Below are 19700 nucleotides of genomic sequence, written 5' to 3'. Positions count from 1 at the left end.
AGGATTTATGATTACAAACTATGCATCAAAAACCTAATCAACATTAGAGATATGTTAAGAATTGGTCATCTATCATTCTGTAAGGTTGCCCTGGCATAGCGATAGACATCTGCTATGTGATAAATGATTGTCCTAGAATGATAATATAACTATCTCCTTGCACACCATATGATGTTATTGATACTTTGATTATAGCATGTTCAAATTTTTTGTTATAGTATAAGGATGTGCATGAGACCATGAAAACTCCTCATTAAAATTATATTAAGTTGTAGTGATAAACAACTATAAGCTAACCAATTCTTGAATCAATTAAATCAACTGGTGTCTAGGAGTGTTTCAAGTGCGGTGGTTATTTATTGGTTCCATTTGCTGGCCTAACCAACTTGTTGGTGTCTAGAAAAGCAACGGGGGGACCCTTACCAATCTTATATTTACACTTTTCTGATCAATTGGGTTAGCTCGAATCTTGAATTAGGATTGCTTGATGTTGAAAAATTACTATTAGGGATCTTCCTTCATGCTAGGTCTATGTTATGACTAGAACTATAGTAGATTTGTTGTGTAACCACAAGACCTGCTATGAGGATAGTTGTAATATAGTTTTGGTGCATATTAGATGCTTACGATATTTTTGAGTGTGCTGCTTTGTTGTGTAACCACAAGAACATCATTATTCAAATCTGACTGTATGAAACGAAGGGTCTAACTTAATTAAAACTTTATAGTTTGTTGTGTAACCACAAGGCTATAAGAGTTTTAGAGACAAAAATATTATTAAGAGTTGCACGGGATGCAATTAGAAAAGGTCTCCTACCTTTGAACTTGTAAAGGTTTGTTGTGTAACCACAAGACTAATACGAGGAATTAGGATCTCAACCCTACTTAAGAAATCAGGATAGGGTTTCTCATTTACCATAGAAGAGGGTTATGGTATCCGATAAAATAGTAGAAGACACCACTAGATAGAAGATTTATCTTATTGTGAATGTCATTACGAGTGGTCTAATTGTATATTGTTCTTGTTACGTAGATAATTTCATTATGGCTTCTTCACTCTCATTGCAAAGCATCCTAGATAATAATAAGTTGATTGATCCAAACTTTGTAGACTGGATGAGGAACTTGTGCATTGTTCTTGCGCAAGAAAAGATCTCCTACATTTTAGATACTCCCAGCCTTGATCCTATTCAGGAAGATGCTACTGAGGAGGAGAAAGCCACATATAAAATGTGATAGAATGACAGTATTACTATCAAGTACATCATGTTGGCCTCCATGAGTAACGAGTTACAAAGGCAACATAAGAAAATAGATCCTCAATCTATACTCCTTAACCTTAAAGAGTTATATGGAGAACAGAGCCGAACTGCCAGATATGAAATATCCAAGCAATTTTTTCGAGCCAGGATGACTGAGAGCACACCGGTTCAAGCTCATGTGCTTAAACTCATTGACTTGATCACTAGATTAAGTCAATTAGGTTTTCATATGGATGGAGAACTCAGTCAGGATTTGATATTGCAATCTCTTCCAGACTCCTCCCAATTTGTAATCAACTATCATATGAACAAGCTGGATACTTCATTGCCAGAGCTGCTTAATATGCTTAAGGTAGCAGGAACCCACACAAGGGAGAGAAGGGTACTGTTCTTCTTGTGAATAAGAAGAAAACTGGCAAGAAGGGTTCGAAATGAAAATTGAACCCTAAGAGTAGCACCTTCAAGAAGAAGAAGGCTAAAGATGTTACCTGTTTTCATTGCGGCAAACCAGGACATTGAAAAAGAAACTGCAAAAGTTTTCTTGCAAGCGTGAAGCAGGATGCAAGCACTGCACAAAAGGGTATGTATATGATACAAACTGCTTTATCATTAAGTTATTCAGCTAGTAATCTTTGGGTATTGGATACCGCTTGTGGTTTACACATCTGCAAATCTTTGCAGGGACTGCAGAGAATCCGAAGACTGAAAAAAGATAATTTTAAGCTGTTCGGTGCTAGTGGAGAGACCATATACAACCAAAGCTGCAGGCATTTACTTGCTAAAGTTATCTTCCGACAAGATTTTGGAACTGGAAGACTGCTACTATATGCCGGAGCTAATTAAGAATACAATATCTGTACCCTTATTATTTGCTCTATTATTCATTCTAATAAAATCTTTGGCATTGATTTTATTGAAAATGATCTTCTAGTTTTATCATTTAATGATGAAATTTTTCATATTAATATGAATATGAAAAGAAAAAGAGAGGATATCAATGAAACATACCTCTGACGTTGTCTTCTTGATCATATCAATGAGTCAAGAATAAACAAGTTGTACAAAAATATGTTCTTTAACTCATGTGATTTTGAATCATATGAGACTTGTGAATCTTGTCTTATGGAAAATATGACTAAGACTCCTTTTATTGCACATGGAGAAAGGGCAAACGAGTTGTTAGCTCTTGTACACTCTGATGTATGTGGGCCTACGACGACTCTAGCTAAAGGAGGATACTCCTATTTCATCACATTTACTGATGATCTATCTAGATTCAGATATATATTTCTTATGAAATACAAGTCCGAAGCTTTTAATAAATTTAAGGAGTATCAAAGCTTGGTCGAAAAACAAACTGGAAAAAATATTAAAGTCCTTTGATCTGATCGAGGAGGAGAATACTTATCCAGTGAATTTCTCCCATGATATTCTTTCTGAATGGACTCCTCCTTACACACCACAATTAAATAATGTAGCGAAAAAGAGAAATCGCACCTTGTTAGATATGGTGTGGTCCATGATGTGCTTCACTGACCTGCCAATATCTTTCTGGGGATATGCCCTGAAAATTATTGCATATGTTTTAAATAGGGTACCTTCCAAAGCTGTTCCTAGTACTCCATGTGAGATATGGATGGATAGAAAACCTAATTTTAAGCATCTTAAAATTTGGGGCAGCCCAACTTATGTCAAAAATAATTTTGGACATAAGTTAAGTGCTAAATCTGAAAAATGTAGGTTAGTAGGTTATCCATAGGAGAGTATTGGATACTACTTCTATGTGCCTACTGAGCAAAAGATAATTGTTAGTAGGCATTCTACTTTCTTGAAAATGGAGTTTATCCAAGAAAGGGCTAATTGGAGGACAATTGAACTTCAAAAAGTTAATAACCTACAAATAAACATGGACAGTCCTCAAGAAAATCCTCAATCAGAAGTACCAAATGAAGAAGTACATCCACAATACACCACCTCTCCGAAGATCAGAAAGAGTTCATCATATACCTCTAAGATATGGTTTTGTTATTGAGAACAACAATGAAGCCAATATCATTGACAATGATAATCCACTGACATATTCGGAAGCTATCATGAATGAGTAAGGACTCTGATAAATGACTAGAAGCCATAAAATCCGAAATGGACTCCATGATGACCAACCAAGTATGGACTTTGGTTGATTTGTCTGAAGGTGCAACCCCAATAGGCTGTAAATGGGGATCTTCAAAAAAAAATTAAAGTATATGGCCAAGTTGAAACTGACAAGACTAGGTTGGTGGTAAAGGATTTTAAATAAAGACAAGAAATTGACTATGATGAAACCTTCTCACCAATGGCTATGCTCAAGTCCATCAGAATTTTGCTTGCAATAGCTACATACTATGACTATGAAATCTGGCAGATGGATGTCAAGACTGCTTTCCTTAATGAAAATCTTAAAGAAAAAATCTACATAACACAGCTAGAGAGATTTGTCTCAAATAAGAGAGCAAATCAAGTGTGCAAATTAAGAAAATCCATTTATGGATTAAAGCAGGCATCAAGGAGTTGGAACATCCGTTTTGATGTTACTGCCAAACAATTTGGCTTCATCAAAAATGTGGATGAATCTTGTATGTATAAGAAGACAAGTGGGAGTGCCATTGTCTTCTTAGTTCTTTATGTCGATGACATATTACTAATTGGAAATGATGTCCCAATGCTTCAATCGATCAAAACTTGGCTATCAAATCAGTTTTTCATGAAAGACTTGGGAGAAGCATCCTATATACTTAGTATTAAGATCTATAAAGTTGATCTAAAAAGATATTAGATTTATCTCAATCTAGGTACATAGACCTTGTGTTGAAGAGATTCAACATGGAGATAAGTAAAAGAAGTTCTTGCCAATGAGTCAAGGCATATGTCTCTGTAAAAAGATGTCTCCTAAGACATAAGAAGAGAGAGAAAGAATGAATTCTATTCCTTATACTTCGATTGTGAGATCTATAATATATGCCATGCTATATACCAAGCCCGATGTGGCTTATGCTTTAGGCATAGCCAATAGATTTCATGGCAATTCAGGAGAAGAACACTAAAAAGCTACGAAGAATATGCTTAAGTACCTGAGAAGGACTCAAGATGTTTTTCTAATCTAATAAAGGATTAGAGCTAAAATTAGAAGGATATACCGATTCTGGTTTTCAGTCCGATCCAAATGATAGCAAATCAATATCTAGATATGTCTTTACCTTAAATGGAGGAGCAGTGAGTTGGAAGAGTTCCAAACAGCAGACTGTAGCTGACTCAACTACTGAGGCAAAGCACATCGCTGCTAGTGGAGCCGCCAAGGAAGCTATCTGGATGAAGAAATTCATCACTGAGTTAGGAGTGGTTCCTTAAATTGAACGATCAGTACTGCTTTATTGTGATAACACTGAAGCCGTTGTTCAAACAAAGGAGCCGAGGTCTCACCACAGATCCAAGCACATCCTCAGAAGCTATCACCTCGTTCCAAAGATTATCAAGAGATAAGACGTATCTATTAAACGGATTGAAACAAAGAACAATATAGCAGATCCATTCACTAAAGTCTTACCATTGCAGCTATTTGATCGTCATCTTGATAATATGGGTTTAAAATATAGGAGCGATTAGCTTTAGTGCAAGTGAGAGAATGAAAGATAGGTGCCCTAAAGCAAATCGAATTTGTATTTCGATGGCACTTATCTTTGTAAAATCCCAACTCATGTATTGACATTTATATATTAATAAAGGCATTCTTAAATTCATCATTTACAGCTATATCTTTCTATGTTTAAAAGATAATGATGAACCCCATAGATTAGGACAATAATTTTGGGATCATGAAGTGGTCATGCCTATAAGATCCAAAACCCTAAAATTCTAATCTAAAATCATTCCTAGTCATAGAAGTATTGATTCGGAGATCAATATTTCGGATAGACTGGCACATCCTATGTATGCTCAAAAGAGAGGGTAGCTAATCTTACAAGTCACTTATGTGAGACACTAATACAAAAATGTGGGTGTTCATTAGAAAATAAGTTCACTGAATTGACCTACTAAAAGAAAACTTCTTATGGAACCCTTACATATCAAAAGAAGGTTCTCTAAGTGAAAGTTGTGCAACTGATCCTTAGACTTGAAACCATCATGAGATCTTATTCACATGAACCCATATTTTAGTTCATACTCACTCATGACTAAGTCATGAACGAGGTGTTCCGGCTATGGTGAATTGTGTATGAAGATCATGAGTTTGATCAATAAAGAATAAATCACCTATGGTAAGAGGAGTTATCATCCTAGCTATCTCGTCAAATGATGACTCAAAAAGTCTTTGATCAAAGCAGAAGAAGATTAGAAATGATTTCTAATGCTTCTTTAATCAAATCTTCATTAGTAGGATGATATCCACAAGAATAAATGTTAGGATTTGACTTAATTCTATATCCATCGCTTATTCAGAATGAAGGATGATCGAAGGATTGAATTGCATGGTAACTTGCCACTGAAAGGTATTTTCAAAATTTCCACCGAATTTTACATTTTCTGAATAGGCATGATATATTGCTAAACGTCAATCTTATCATGTAGATTTTCGTGAATTAAAGAGTTTAATTCATGAGTCAATTAGAAAAGATTCTAACTGGACAACTTAGGTCGGCATGCAATTTAACCTAAATTAATTAAATCAGCTCTAATTTAGCTTGGTCAACATGTACCTAGACCTACTGCCAACTAGATGTGGAACCCAATGGGTCACACACATCAAAAAATTAATCAAAGAATCAATTGGATTCATTTTATAGATAAATTGAACCTAATTGGGTGGCTAATTGGCAAGCTAGCACTTGTAGGCTAACCCTTGCACCTAGCCAAATTAGATTTGGCTTAAATCTTGTTTAATTGGACTTACCTATTTATGTAGGACCCTGATTGAATCGAGCCTAACGGGGGTAGCCAAGTTTGGGCATCCCCAAGCCTTATCCACGCCCATATCAAAAAGTCCAAAAGGGGTTGGACTTCGGACGCACCAATTTTGTGCGACAAATAAATTTAGTGTGCAGAAGGACTCTCAAATAGATTTGGCATGCAAAAGAGACCAAGAGTCCTTCTACATGTTAATTACTTATTTTTTGATAAATTTCAAATAGATAAGGAAGCGTTCCACATCCCTTGAATTCTGATAAGATCAGAATTTAATTTTTACATTAAGATAGAGACTTTGTTTGGATGCCACAACTTGGAACGACGCCACAAAACAAAACCATGTATTGCTTTGTTCGATGAAGAGGATTTAAAAATCCTTTTAATCTGAAATCAAAACCCATGTGGAGCCCTCTCAACCCTCTATCTAGATGGCACAAACTTTAAAGTGTGCCATGGCCAGATGGGGCATCAAACATCCTTTTATTTCCGGCGCGTGCGGGATAAAGCGACGCGAACAGTCACGGCTTCATGCCAATATTTCTCCTCATTAGGATATAGTCACACCTCAAAACTTGTGCCATCAGAAGCCTCGTTCAAAGAGCTTTCCACGTGACAAAAATCAGAATTTTCTAATTTAAAAAAGGGTGTTGAATGCTTATCCGATTGCAGACAGAAGCGAGCAGAACCTGAATCAACGTATCTGAAAATTAAGAGTCCTCAAATAAGTATCTTAATTGTCTGATACGCTGATTTGAGGAACACGTGAAAGGGCATATCTGAGCCCTTTTCTGCGCCCCTCCTGCTCCTTATAATAGAACTCATTCCGAGAGTCCAAGGCACTCAAACTCTCAGATAAAATCAATCCCTTTCTCTTCTTTGTCTTATTAGGACATAGTTTTTCTATTAAAACAAGTCCACTGATTTTAAGATAAGGCTTAGAAAGAGAGTAGGAGGCGATTTAGAGAGTAGAGAGAGTGAGGAAAAGAGGCTAACGGTTCATCTGAGAGAGGTCTTGATCCAGGATAGGCTAAAAGGCTCAATTGGTGAAGCAATTCATAGACAAAGTTCCGTCGAAGCAATTCTTTGGTCAACTTCCTGTGTGGATCAACGTTAAAAGACTCACACTTAGGGGTCTCATGGAATCGATTACCGATTTCTTCCCTTTCTTCATCGACTTAATAGATATGAGTTTTATACCTATTAGTTATTATTTACTATATCATTAAGGGGGTCCTAGGGTTTTTAGGTTTTCGGAAGACTTGAGTTTTAAGAAAAATTTTTAAAATCTATCTTCCTTTGTGCTCCTCGAAACCCAACACTACCTCCAACCTTTAGAATAATATTTATATAACTTTATCAATGGTTTTATGCATCAATGAGCCGACAAGATGTACCACTATCCCAAGTATCGTGACAAGACTAGGCAATGGACCGAGACGATACAAGACAACTACTATCCAAAGTGTTAGGATCAAAGAATTCTGTCTTGATACCGGACCCTATAGTGTTGGCACGTGGTACAATACAATATGCCTGTATCGAAATGGAGCGGTTCGGCGTACCAGTATGCGTTCGCTACAGTACAGTATAGGGTGTACCGGATGGTTTAGCCTGGTACGGAATTCCATGGTCAGGATGCGAGCAATTGCAATTCATGGAAACACTAGGACACCCTATCTCATGATATTTAAAACCTTGTCTTCATCAAATAAACTGGTTTTGGCTACGATATTTCTCTTCCCTCTAATTGAGGAAAATTATTTTTTCATCTACAATAAATTTAAAAAATAACAATGAGATCATGGTTTTCCATCTTTCTCCTCATGTGCACTATTATATGAAAGACTTTCCATATTGCCACTGACATCCTGAGCTGAATAATGACATGGCACATAAAGCTGACATCTGAATAGGATTAGGCATGCGAGTTATAATTATTGCCAATTGCTTCTACAGTTTTATTAATATATGTAAGACAAGATTATCTGCAGCTTTGAGGTTGTGGGACCGAAGCTGAACTTTGATATTAAATACTTCACCAAATTCTCTTCGTACTAATGCATGCATGCGCATCAAGCATAGGCACATTAAGTGTTAACTGTAATCAAATTTTGCTCCAATCTTAAATTAGACCATGCAAACAACATCTTGAAATTGAAAGTTTCAAATTTCAGCAATTGCTACAATCATTAGAACAACTTGCCTACACAGGCTATGTAAAAGATAAATATAGTATGAAAAAATTTATAGAAGTAATTTCTCTTATGATTTTTCCAAAGCTAGATAAAGATAACATTAAAATCAGCTAGCAGATACAACTAATGCTATCATACAAAAATGAAGTGACATTGCAACAAAAAGCATTATAAATTGTTAAAGACTCATTAGCTCCCACAAATGCCCTGAAGATCATGAAGAAGATAAAATAAAGTAACCATAGTTACCTTTAATGTGGAGATGACTCGTACGATGTGAGAAGTCAAATCAATCTGTTAGAAAATAAAACTCTCATGGGGTCAACAGCAACAACAATGAGAGATAAACCTCAACATAATAGCAAGATTCAAATAATTATTTTAGCTATTATCTACTAACAAAACTGTGTAAATTTATTTATTAAAGACTAATATAAGTTACATTAAAGACTAATATAAGTTACATAAAAAAGAACAAATTTCACCAAGATTGGGATGTAACAGCAAGGATTCTCTCTCTCTCTCTCTCTCTCTCTTTCTCTCGCCTCTGTGCATAAACCTTGAGAGCCCTCATGATCTAAGCAGATTGCTTAAATGAGTTGTTCATGAACAATCCTTGCTCTGTTCAAACGTAAATGGGCTCCTTCAAGCTTGGCTTGATTACAAAAACATGTCTCCCTAGAGCTTTATGCCTGGTCCACTTGAACTCGGCTTTTTTACACCTGACTTCCAGTCAACAAAATACACCGATTGTTTTATTTACTGAACATCCATGCATGTCCACATGGGTGTCTAAATCCAATTATCAATCAAAATCTCAATGGCATATGTTCCTAAACTTTATACATTCATTATATTTCTCTCTGCTTTCTTTTCTTCAGACCTCAAACCCCCACCCCAAGGGCCTAATTTTTCTAAAGGAACCTATTTTAAGAGGATTTTTCCATTCAGTTCTCAGAACAAAGCCGTTGAAGTCATGGCCTCAACAACCATCCGCCCTCAAATCTATTTGTATCACTATCTCCTCACCTCTTCCCTACGCATCAAAATATGCCTGCGTTTATGCATTCATATAAGAAACTGTTACGAGCGTTTCTCCAATTAGAATCCGGTTCACGGCCATTAGATCAAAAACGCATTCGAGATTTTACCCAAAAATCGATTTGTTTTCATCGGCATCTACGGATCAAACCTTTTCCAGATAGAAATAACGAAAATTGGCGATAATTTGCTTCCAAAAGGAAAAAAAAATCGAGAATGGAAGGACGGGGCAGATGAGGAGATATGCTCACCCGTCGATCGACCCTCGAGATCACGAGATCGGAGCGTGCTGTGGAGGAGACAATCGAAAGCAACAAGAGGAGGAGAACGAAGCGAGACACCGTCGGCGCCATCCCTCTCGATCGGGCCAGAGTTAGGGATCCGAGACTCGAGCCGGCCGCGGACTTACGGACGAGGACTCTAGGGGTTCTTGCAAAACCCTCTGCGGTCGAGAAATGCGTGGAACGAGATGTCGTACATATAACGGGGCGAATCCGCGAGACAAGCTTCGGTTCGGCTAACCATTAAGGATGCGTTTAGTTACACTTTTTATTTTTTGATTTTTAATTTTTAAAAAATATTTTTTATTTTTTAATTTTTATTATTGAGTAAAAATAAAAAAAATAAAAAGTATGTTTGATAACTACATTGCTATAAAGTAAAAAGTAATATTTGGAGACGGCGGATGAAGAACTCGATGAGGAAGAAGGATTCACGAATGGAGGGAGAAGGAAGTGGAGAGGTGAACAGCTCGATGAGAGAGAAAGATTCAGACTCTTTACCTTTTAGTTTAGTATTTTAGATGTGTATAAGTAAAAAAAATAAAAAAATAAATTTTAAAAAATAAAAAATTTTATTTTATATATAAAATAATTATTTTAATTTTTTTTATTTCTATTTTTTACTTTTTATGGTATTACCAAACATTGCTTTTTGATTTTTATTTTTTAAAAATCAAAAAATAAAAAAGATACTTTTTTAATGGCTAACCAAATGCACCCTAAGGTTACCTCACGGTGCATGGGGGGTGCATTATGGTACATGGGGGGTGCATTACATGTACAGTGTTGGAATCATGTTGGAGAGGCAAGCCACTAGCTAAACCTAATATATATATATATATATAAAAATAAATATAAAAAAATATAATATATATATATATATATATATATATATATATATATATATATATATATTGTTGGGTATAAAATAACTCCAATCGAAGTTCGTAAAAGGCCAACCCTCTTAGGACTCTTCCGGCTTCCGACCTTGGGCGGCATCTTTCTAAACTCTCCTGACCGTCCGACCTTCCACAGTATCATCCGGACTCCTCCAGCAGTCAACCTTCCACAGTATCCTCCAGATTCTTCCAACGGACGAACTCCTACCGTACCCTCCGGACTTCTCCAATAATGAACTCCTTCAGTCATCTATCGGATTGCTCCAAATGCTCTCTGGACTTCACTATCAGCTGATTTTCTACGGTGATCGACTACTCTCTAAATCTCTTCCAGACTTCCTCCTGTCACGATCGACTTTACTCCGAGCCTCTTCCAGACTTCGTCAATGTTCGGGTTTCTCCAGCAGCAGGACTTCTACAGTAATCAGACTCCATTCAAGTTTCTACGGTGGTCGACCGTCTTCCAAATTTCATTTGAGCTTTTACAGTAAGCGAATTCCATCCGAACTTCTATTGCAAGCGGACTTCATCCGAGTTTCTACAGTAACCGATCTCCATCCAAGCTTCTACAGTAAGTGGCCTCCTTCCGGACTCCGTCCGAACTTCTACAGCGGATGGATTCCAGACGAACTTCTACAATAGACGGGCTTCAGCAGCCGGATTTCTACAGTGACCGACTGTCTCCGTTGTCTTCCGTACCTCTCCAGCCATCAACCTTCAACAGTGCTAATCAGACTTCAACAGTGCCAACCAGATCCCTCCAACGGACAAATTTCCTCCGGATCCCTCCAGCGATCGACCTTCCACAGTGTCCTCCAGACTCCTCCAGCGGACGAACTTCCACAACGCCTTTCGAATTCTGCTATCGGTCGACCTTTTGCCGGATTCCTCATGCAACCGGACCTCTCCAGCGAACAGTCTTCAGACAAGCTTCTACATCAGACAAATTTCAGATGGACTTCTCTAGCAATCAAACTCCAACCAGATTTCTCCAATAGAAAGTTTTCATCCAGCTTCTATAGCAGATGACTTCCATCTGCAGCATCAATGCCTAAGGTACCCAACAACAGTTAACCCGTCAGCAACTTCGGAAACATTCGAGCTTCTCTTAGATTGCTGAGACAGAGAGCTATTTCGCTCCACCAGACGTCCCAACCGAGCTTCAGTCGTCCGGCCCGAACTCTCTGGCAAGTCACGACAACGGACACCACTACTCTCCGTAACAAACTCCACGTGGCCCCAACGGCCCACTATCAGGCAGTTACGGACGTCGCTATCAATCGGTTACGCTCTCCAATCTATAAAAGAGACCCCCCAGATACATTCTCCTCTAAGCTCTAAGCATTATCTCTAAACTCTGCTAAAATCCCATTCGAGTGCTCCATTTCTGTTGAAGCAGAGTACTGACTTGAGCATCGGAGGGTCTTACCGGAGCACCCCCAACTCCGGTTTAGACTTTCCTTGCAAGTCCTGACGGCGGCCGTGATCCCCTCGACTCCAGCTTCTCCGGCATCGGTAGAATTCTGCACCAACAGAATTGGCACTAGAGGAAGGGCCTATGTCTTCGCAGGACCCTTGTTCTTAAAGGAGTACTCAACGGGACTGTCTCCGATCATCTTCTTCGACATCTTCTTCTTCTTCTCCAGCCAGATCCCAACCTGATGCCTCCCTGAAAAGCATTCACCAGGCGATCTACGGCCTCCATGGCCAGATCTCAGCAAGATCCGCCAGCTCCGGCCTCATCTCCAATTTTTCAGACTCCTCTTCCGACAACGGCAGTCGGCATGGAGCAGTTCAACCTGCTAGTTCAGCAGGTCAGGGGCCTCACCAAAGCAGTGCAGGTCATGCAGCAGCAGCAGCAGTCACAGGCATCTGTGTGACTGGAAAGAGCATTGTCGGAGTTTCAGAATCCGACGATCGGGCGGCCCACTTGGGCCAGTCGCCCTGTATCCCCCGAAAAGGAGAAGTAGAGGGTGGAGAGCCCTCTGTCTGATCACGATTCCACCTCTGGAGGGTCTCTACCTTCGTTCTGCCAGAAGACCCTCGAGATTCATGATCGAGAGGATCTCTTGGATCAAAGATTTCGAGAGATGAATCGGCGGATCGAAGAGCTCCGCCATGCTCCCCCTACTTACGGTGAGAATATCTGTACTGACCCTCCTTTTTCTCAAAGGATTATACAAGAACCGACCCCGTCGAACTTCAAGCTTCCCCAATTTGAGAGCTACGACGGGACCTCGGATCCGGTTGACCACCTGGAGGCCTTCCGGACAATGATGCTGCTCCATGGCGCGCCAAACATCATCCTGTGCCGAGCTTTCCCATCTACCTTGAAGGGAGCAGTAAGAAATTGGTACTCGACACTGAAGTCGGGTACTATCTTCTCCTTTGATCAAATGAGCCATCAGTTTGTGGCTCATTTCATCAGCAGCCGACGTCCCTGGAGAGGTTCGGAGTCCCTCATCAACATCAAGCAAAAGAAGGGAGAATCCATCCGAACTTATGTCAACCATTTTAACACCACCGCATTGGAGGTCCGAACTTGGATCAATCAGTTGCAATGGCCGCCCTGAAGAGCGGTCTTCAAAAAAATGACCTTCTATTTTTTCTGAAAAAGAAGTATCCTAGGGACTTCATTGATTTGCTGGCTCGGGTCGAAGGATATGCCCGAACAGAGGAAGCCTTCAAGCTGAAGGACGAGGAGGCCGCAAGGAGCGGCAAGCGGGTGACTCCAGCAAGCCCGCGGCTGAAAAAGGATCGAGTGAAGCTCGACCACATTCTTGAACTCCTCCCGGACACAAGCGTGTCCGAACTCCCCCCCAAGCTCATAGGCAAAGAAGTCCGGACCGCAGAGTTCAGTGGAGCTCTCCCCCAGGAAGATTTCACAGTTATGCCCCTCTCAATGCTCCAAAAACTCAAGTGCTGATGGAGATCAGGGAGTAGCTACCAAGATCAGAAAGAATGCGCACACACCCCGGGAAGTGCAATCCTAACAAGTTCTGCCTCTATCATCGTGCCCACGGCCACGACACGAAGGAGTGTATTCAGCTTCGAGATGAGATCGAGGAGCTCATCAGACAGGGTCGACTCAACAGATTCATCCTACGTCAGCTTGAAAGTAGGGAAGATCGGCTGAGGGCCCTACCAAAACCAGAGCCGCTAAGGAGGTGACTCCTAATTGATGGTGGGACAAGTCAGCGGAAACTATGAAGCTCGAAAGGACAGTATGGCCAAGTATCTCGAAAAGGTAAATGAGATCATCCCTGCCTTTGGCAGCTTTGACATCAAGTAGATTCCAAGAGCAGAAAATACCAGAGCCGATCTTCTCTCCAAGTTGGCTGCACTGGCTCCGGCTGAACTACCCAAGGAAGTCCTCTTCGAAGTTATGAAATATCCAAGTACGGAAGAACCGCAGCTTGTAATGGAGATCAACCATGAACCCAGCTGGATTGACCCACTGGTTGCATACCTCAAAGATGGGGTTCTTCCTCATGATGCAAAAGAAGCTCGAAAGCTTAGAAACCAGACCTCCCGATATATCCTTTATGAGGGCAAGCTGTACAAGAGGTCATACTCTTTGCCCCTCCTGAAATGTCTCCGGCCTTCTGAAGCCGACTTTGCCTTGTGGGAGGTACATGAAGGAGTCTGCGGAAGTCACCTGGGGGCTAGATCTTTATCCCACAAATTGCTCCGACAAGATTATTACTGGCCTACAATGTACCACGACTCCATTGAATATGTCAGAAAGTGCGATCGGTGTCAGAGATATGCGAATATCCAAAGATAATCCACCTCCGAACTTACATCCTTGAGTGCCCAATGGCGTTTGCACAATGGGAGATGGATATCCTTGGACCTGTTCCCATGGCATTCGGGCAGCGAAAGTTTCTCCTAGTGGCAATTGACTACTTCACCAAGTGGGTCGAAGCCGAACCTTTGATGAAAATCACAGAAGCTAAAGTGCAGGACTTTGTCTGGAAGTCAATCATTTGTAGGTTCGGCTTACCCAGAACTCTCATTACTGATAATGGGCGACAATTTGCTGGAGCAAGATTTGCTGAATTTTGTGAGAACTTAAACATCTCCCATAACTTTACATCAATAGCCCATCCATAGGCAAACGACGAAGCCGAGATGACTAACAGGACTCTGTTGCAAGGAATCAAGATGAGACTTGAAAAAGCAAAGAAAACTTGGACAGACAAGCTTAATCATGTGTTATGGACATACCGAACTACCCAAAAACTGCCCATGGGAGAGACCCCCTTTGCCTTAGCCTTCGAACAGAAGCCGTTATCCCGATTGAACTCAAGCTTCCGTCGGCATGAGTCGTGACATTCGATGAGCAGCGCAACTCACAGGATCTCAAGGCCAACCTCGACTTGTTAGAAGAAAAATGAAAGACAGTCAAGTTCGAATGGCAGCCTACAAACAGAAAGTAGCCCGCTACTACAACTCCCGGGTTAAGAGCAAAGCCTTTAGAGTGGGAGACTTAGTACTTCGGCGAGCCACTATTTTACAACCTCAGAATCAAGAAAAACTTGCCCCAAATTGGGAAGGCCCGTATGAGGTCAGGGAGGTAGTCCGACCCGAACATACTATCTAAAAGAGCTCAGAGGAGCGGACCTTCCGTGACCATAGAATTCGAAAAATTTACAAATGTATTACCGATAACTTTGTCTTAAATAAAAGTTTCATATTCGCATATCTTTTCTTTTGGTATGAGCTTATAACGACAGGGAGTAGCTCTTTCAGACAATCGAAACTAAGCGTGTCAGGAACAAGAGGAGAACCTCATCCCGACACAAACGAAGACCCGGTTATTAAGAGACTGGATGGGGGGAGAGGCCCTCACAATGACTCTTATGCGCCCCCACAGCCATGTTAAGAACAGGAGGAGAACCTCATCCTAACATGAGCCAAATCGAAGTACTGGTTATTAAGAGACCGGATGGGGGGAGAGGCCTTCGCAACGACCCTTATGTGCCCCACAGTCCTGTTAGGAACAGGAGAAAAACCTCGTCCTAACATAAGCTGAAATTGACTGTGTCAGGAACAGAAGAAAAACCTCGTTCGGACACAAATGAAGACCTGGTCGTTTAAGACCGGATGAGGGGAAAAGCCTCCTCAACAGCTCCTCTACACCCCTACAACCCCGTTAGGAGCAGAGGAAAAATCCTCGTCCAAGTGTAAAAAAAAAAGAGAGAGAAAAAAGGAAAGTGGCAAGCTATGCCAGAGACCTTGGGTAGTCGTTGATAGCACCAAAAATAACTCTACTCACTACGTAGGTAGGATGAGTCGAGATCGTATCCTCAGGGACCTTGGGCTAAGTTGAGATTAAAATACAGAAGGATTGTTTTGATTTCAAAAATAAATTATCTTAAAATTGATGTAATTAAAAAATAAAGAGCTCGGGAGTTTTGAATTAATTTTGCACTAGTAGAGTTGTATCTCTTTTCTTTTAATTAAATAGATATGATTAATCTTAGAAAAAATACCTATCTTTCCTCGGCACGCCCCATACCCGTAGATCACGGTGCGTCTCTGGAAAGTACTAGGTAAACAACTCTTCTTTTCTCGACATGCCCCGTACCCGTAGATCACGGTGCGTCTCCGAAAAGTAAAAGTTGTTCCTAATATTAATCTAACAGGAAAGCATAAATAAAAGTATATGAAAGAGAGCAAATAAAGAACTCATAACGATTTAAATAAAAAACATAATCTTTATTGCATATAAAGAAATACAAGAAAGTTTTAGAATAATAAACCCGCTCTATGTCGTTACAAAATTTCTTCTCCACTCCCGAGACTGCTAGCTTAGCTGCTCATGAAGTAGTCCCTTTCTTTTCCTCTATGCAAGGCTCTAGAAGAATTTCTGGACTCTCCCTCTAATGGGAGTACAAAAGCCTTTTTATAGATGTTAGGAGGGAGGAGTTTTACATGGTTTTTCGATATGGGACTAAAGAAAATACTAAGGACTAAAAAATGGATGGATGAGATGGAAAGATCACAAGCAGATAAAGAAAATATAAATTTTTCCTTTTGAAGTATTTCCAAATATATATTTTTTTCCTTCCATCTGTTCGTCTGTCCCCACGAACCCCGTGCGCCCGCTGCCTCGCCCGCTCCTCCGCTCTCGCCCGCGCTCGCTCGCCCACGCCCGTGCACGCTCGCCCGTGCTGCCCGTGATGCCGCGCACGCCCACGCTGCTGCTGTTAGGAAGCGTTCCTTTTCTTTTTGATTACCAAAAAGAAACTTTTATTTCTTTAAAATGATGCCTATATCCTTTTTGGATTCTTTGCATAGTATCTTCATTTTCTATAATACTGTATCCATCCTTCTTTTATTTTAATTTTATTTTAAGTCTAATTTTCTTCAAACTTGAGTCTTTTTGATCTATGAATCAGACTCTTTGTATCGACGATCACCTTTCCTGTAAAACATAAAAAGAAGCATCAAATTCTTAATAAATAAAATAAATTAACTATAATTTTCTACTTTAAATGACTTAAATTAAGTATTTATCACACCCCCCAATTTGAATTTTGTTCGTCCTCGAGTAAAATAGATATATCAGCATTGTGTACCGACTCGGTCTTGAATCAAAAGTTAAGTTAGGCATCCCAAAAGGTAGATGATACCTGAACAGACTATTAAAGAGATACTTCATTGGATTATCAATTTGACCCAATTAGTGGCTGAGTATTAACTAAAGAAATTTCAAGAGCTTTTCTTTCACCAACTCCTCACTTTACTCTTTAAATCCTCTAACTTAATGTAAGAGGGGTTTATTATCTTCTTGCAATTTAGTCCCCTTATTATCCACTATTTTTTTTAACATTGCCCACCTTTTTACGCGAACCACAACACTTACTTAGGCGAAGGAGCCCGGTTACTCAGTAGGAAATCAATATTTTTTTTAAATAAAAAGCATATTTTAAGGGAATTTTTGCATACCTCGACCTTTCCACCCAATCTCTCATGAAGCAGATTCTTTATTGAGATCAGTAAGAAGAGGGTTGTAGAATCACTCCTAAAATTTGGTCTAGTCCAAACCCTACCATTCATTGGGTTTTCTTAATAATTTATTCCTCAATATCTCTAAAATTCTCTTGACCGTTAATCATTCATTGATTAAAACAAAATTCGGATACACAAAACTAATTATTTCTGATCATACTCGAGGATTTGATTAATTTTCTTCCCCCAACTTAATCTACATTGTCCTCAATGGAGTAGGAAAGCAAAGAAAATAAAAGAGAGAGTGCACCTGGGTTAATTTTGCTTCGAAAGTTGAAGATAGCTTCATTGATTAATAGGCTCTTGTTCTAAATTCCTATAGCTGCAGTAAAGTAGAAAAATATGAAATCGTTGGGTTGCCTCCCAAAAGCGCTAAGTTTTACGTCTTCAGCCAGACGTCAAGTTTGTTGACAGACTCTTCCATACAGAGCGATCCTTTATTCTTAAAAAAAATGAAGATCAGTTAAAATAAAATAAAAAAATTTGGGTTGCCTCTAAAAAAGCACTAAGTTTAACATCTTCAGCTAGACGTCATATGCAATAAAACTGTTAGGATTTGATGCCTCAAGATTCAGCCCACATTGAGCCCACAGCGAGGTTCGTGGCGAAAAATGGAGTCCAACGAGACTAACATCACCTAAAACGGAGCTTGCATGGAGGAGATACGAGCTTTTAAAATCGGCACGAGTTTCGAGGCGACGGAGGACTGCCGGCGACCGGCGACGGACGGCGGCGGCGTGCGGGACGCGCGACCCAGGCCTGCGCAGGATGCGCGACCCAGGCCCGCGGCCCAGGCGGGCGCGCGGTGCAGGCGCGCGCAGGCCCGCACGCGGGAGCGCGGCGCAGGCGCGCGCAGGCCCGCACGCGGGAGCAGGCCGGCCCAGCTGGCCCTGCTGGCCCCTTTGCCCCGGTCCACCGTGGACCGGGCGGTCCACGACTGGGCCTATGGACCCGTGGGCATTTCTACGCATTTCACGCGGTCCATGGCACTATTCTATGGATCGTCGCGATCGGACGGTCCAGAGAGATTCCGATGATGATCCGATGGTTCAGGAGGCTGATTTGGCTTGTTTAGGACTCTTAAACCTAATCTAATTAGGTTTAAACTCTGTTTAACCCTTTAAAAGGGCCCTGTGACGAACAGAGGAAGCAGTGGATCGGTTTTTACGCCGTACAAAGCCCGTACGGAATTCGAGAAGAAGAGATAGGCAGAATCGCTGAGAGAGAAGGAGCAGGAGGCTCCTGGACAGCGGTCGCCAGGCACTTCAGGGGTTCAGGGGGTCTTTCAAGAGAGAGAGCTTTTGTGAGGGGAACTTCAGGTGAGAGAAAATTGGGTGTACAAGGGTTGAGAGTGAGGTCTCCTCTTATAAATTTTTTTTTCATAGTGAAGTTTGCATGCCCCGTGGAGGCGAGCCCTTTTGTGGCTGATCCACGTATTTTGATTGTTTTTCTTTTGTTTTGTTTCTTCTTTCTTCCTGCTGCATCGCGTGATACTGAAAGGATCTTGGGAGGTGGTGTCCTGGCCAGATCTCCACCCAACAAGTGGTATCAGAGCAAGGCAGTACAAGGACGCAGATTGCAGTGGTGGTGAGCAAGATTGAAGATGGAGAAGATATGAACAATCAAGATGGAGATCAACAAGTTCGATGGTAAGAGCAATTTCTCCTTGTGGCAGACAAGGGTGAAGGACGTGCTCATCCAACAGGGGTTGATCGATGCTCTCTTATGTGATGAGAAGCCGACCACCATAAAGGTGTGGGATTGGAAACGGCTACAGATGCAGGCGATGGTACCATCCGCATGTACCTGGCAGATGAGGTGGTGATCCATGTACTGAGCGAGACTTCCCCGACGGTGCTGTGGTCGAAGCTCGAGGAGTTGTACATGGCGAAGTCTCTCACCAACACTCTTTTCCTTTGGAGGCAGTTTTGCGAACTGTGGATGACTGAAGGACAGAGCGTGCAGGAGCATCTCAGCCACTTCCAGAAGATCCTCACCGACCTCCTCAGCATTGGCGAGAACGTTGAGGAGAAGACCAGGGCGCTGGTTTTGCTGGCGTCG

The 19700-nt window shown here is 40.8% G+C and overlaps 1 protein-coding gene across 1 annotated transcript in view; it reads right to left on the bottom strand.

The window, feature by feature from the left end:
- LOC105034534 (dolichyl-diphosphooligosaccharide--protein glycosyltransferase subunit 1A) overlaps positions 1-9908 on the bottom strand; it is a 45132-nt gene extending 35224 nt beyond the window's left edge. Inside the window, 2 exon segments of the mRNA XM_010909736.4 lie at positions 8648-8692; positions 9691-9908. Of these exon segments, the coding sequence (XP_010908038.3) occupies positions 8648-8692; positions 9691-9792 (147 nt within the window). The 5' untranslated portion in view covers positions 9793-9908.
- Positions 9909-19700: the final 9792 nt, after the last annotated feature.

This window comes from Elaeis guineensis, chromosome 4 (assembly GCF_000442705.2).
Source record: "Elaeis guineensis isolate ETL-2024a chromosome 4, EG11, whole genome shotgun sequence".
In the NCBI taxonomy this organism is placed as follows: Eukaryota; Viridiplantae; Streptophyta; class Magnoliopsida; order Arecales; family Arecaceae; genus Elaeis; species Elaeis guineensis.
This window is presented reverse-complemented; position numbering and strand designations above follow the sequence as displayed.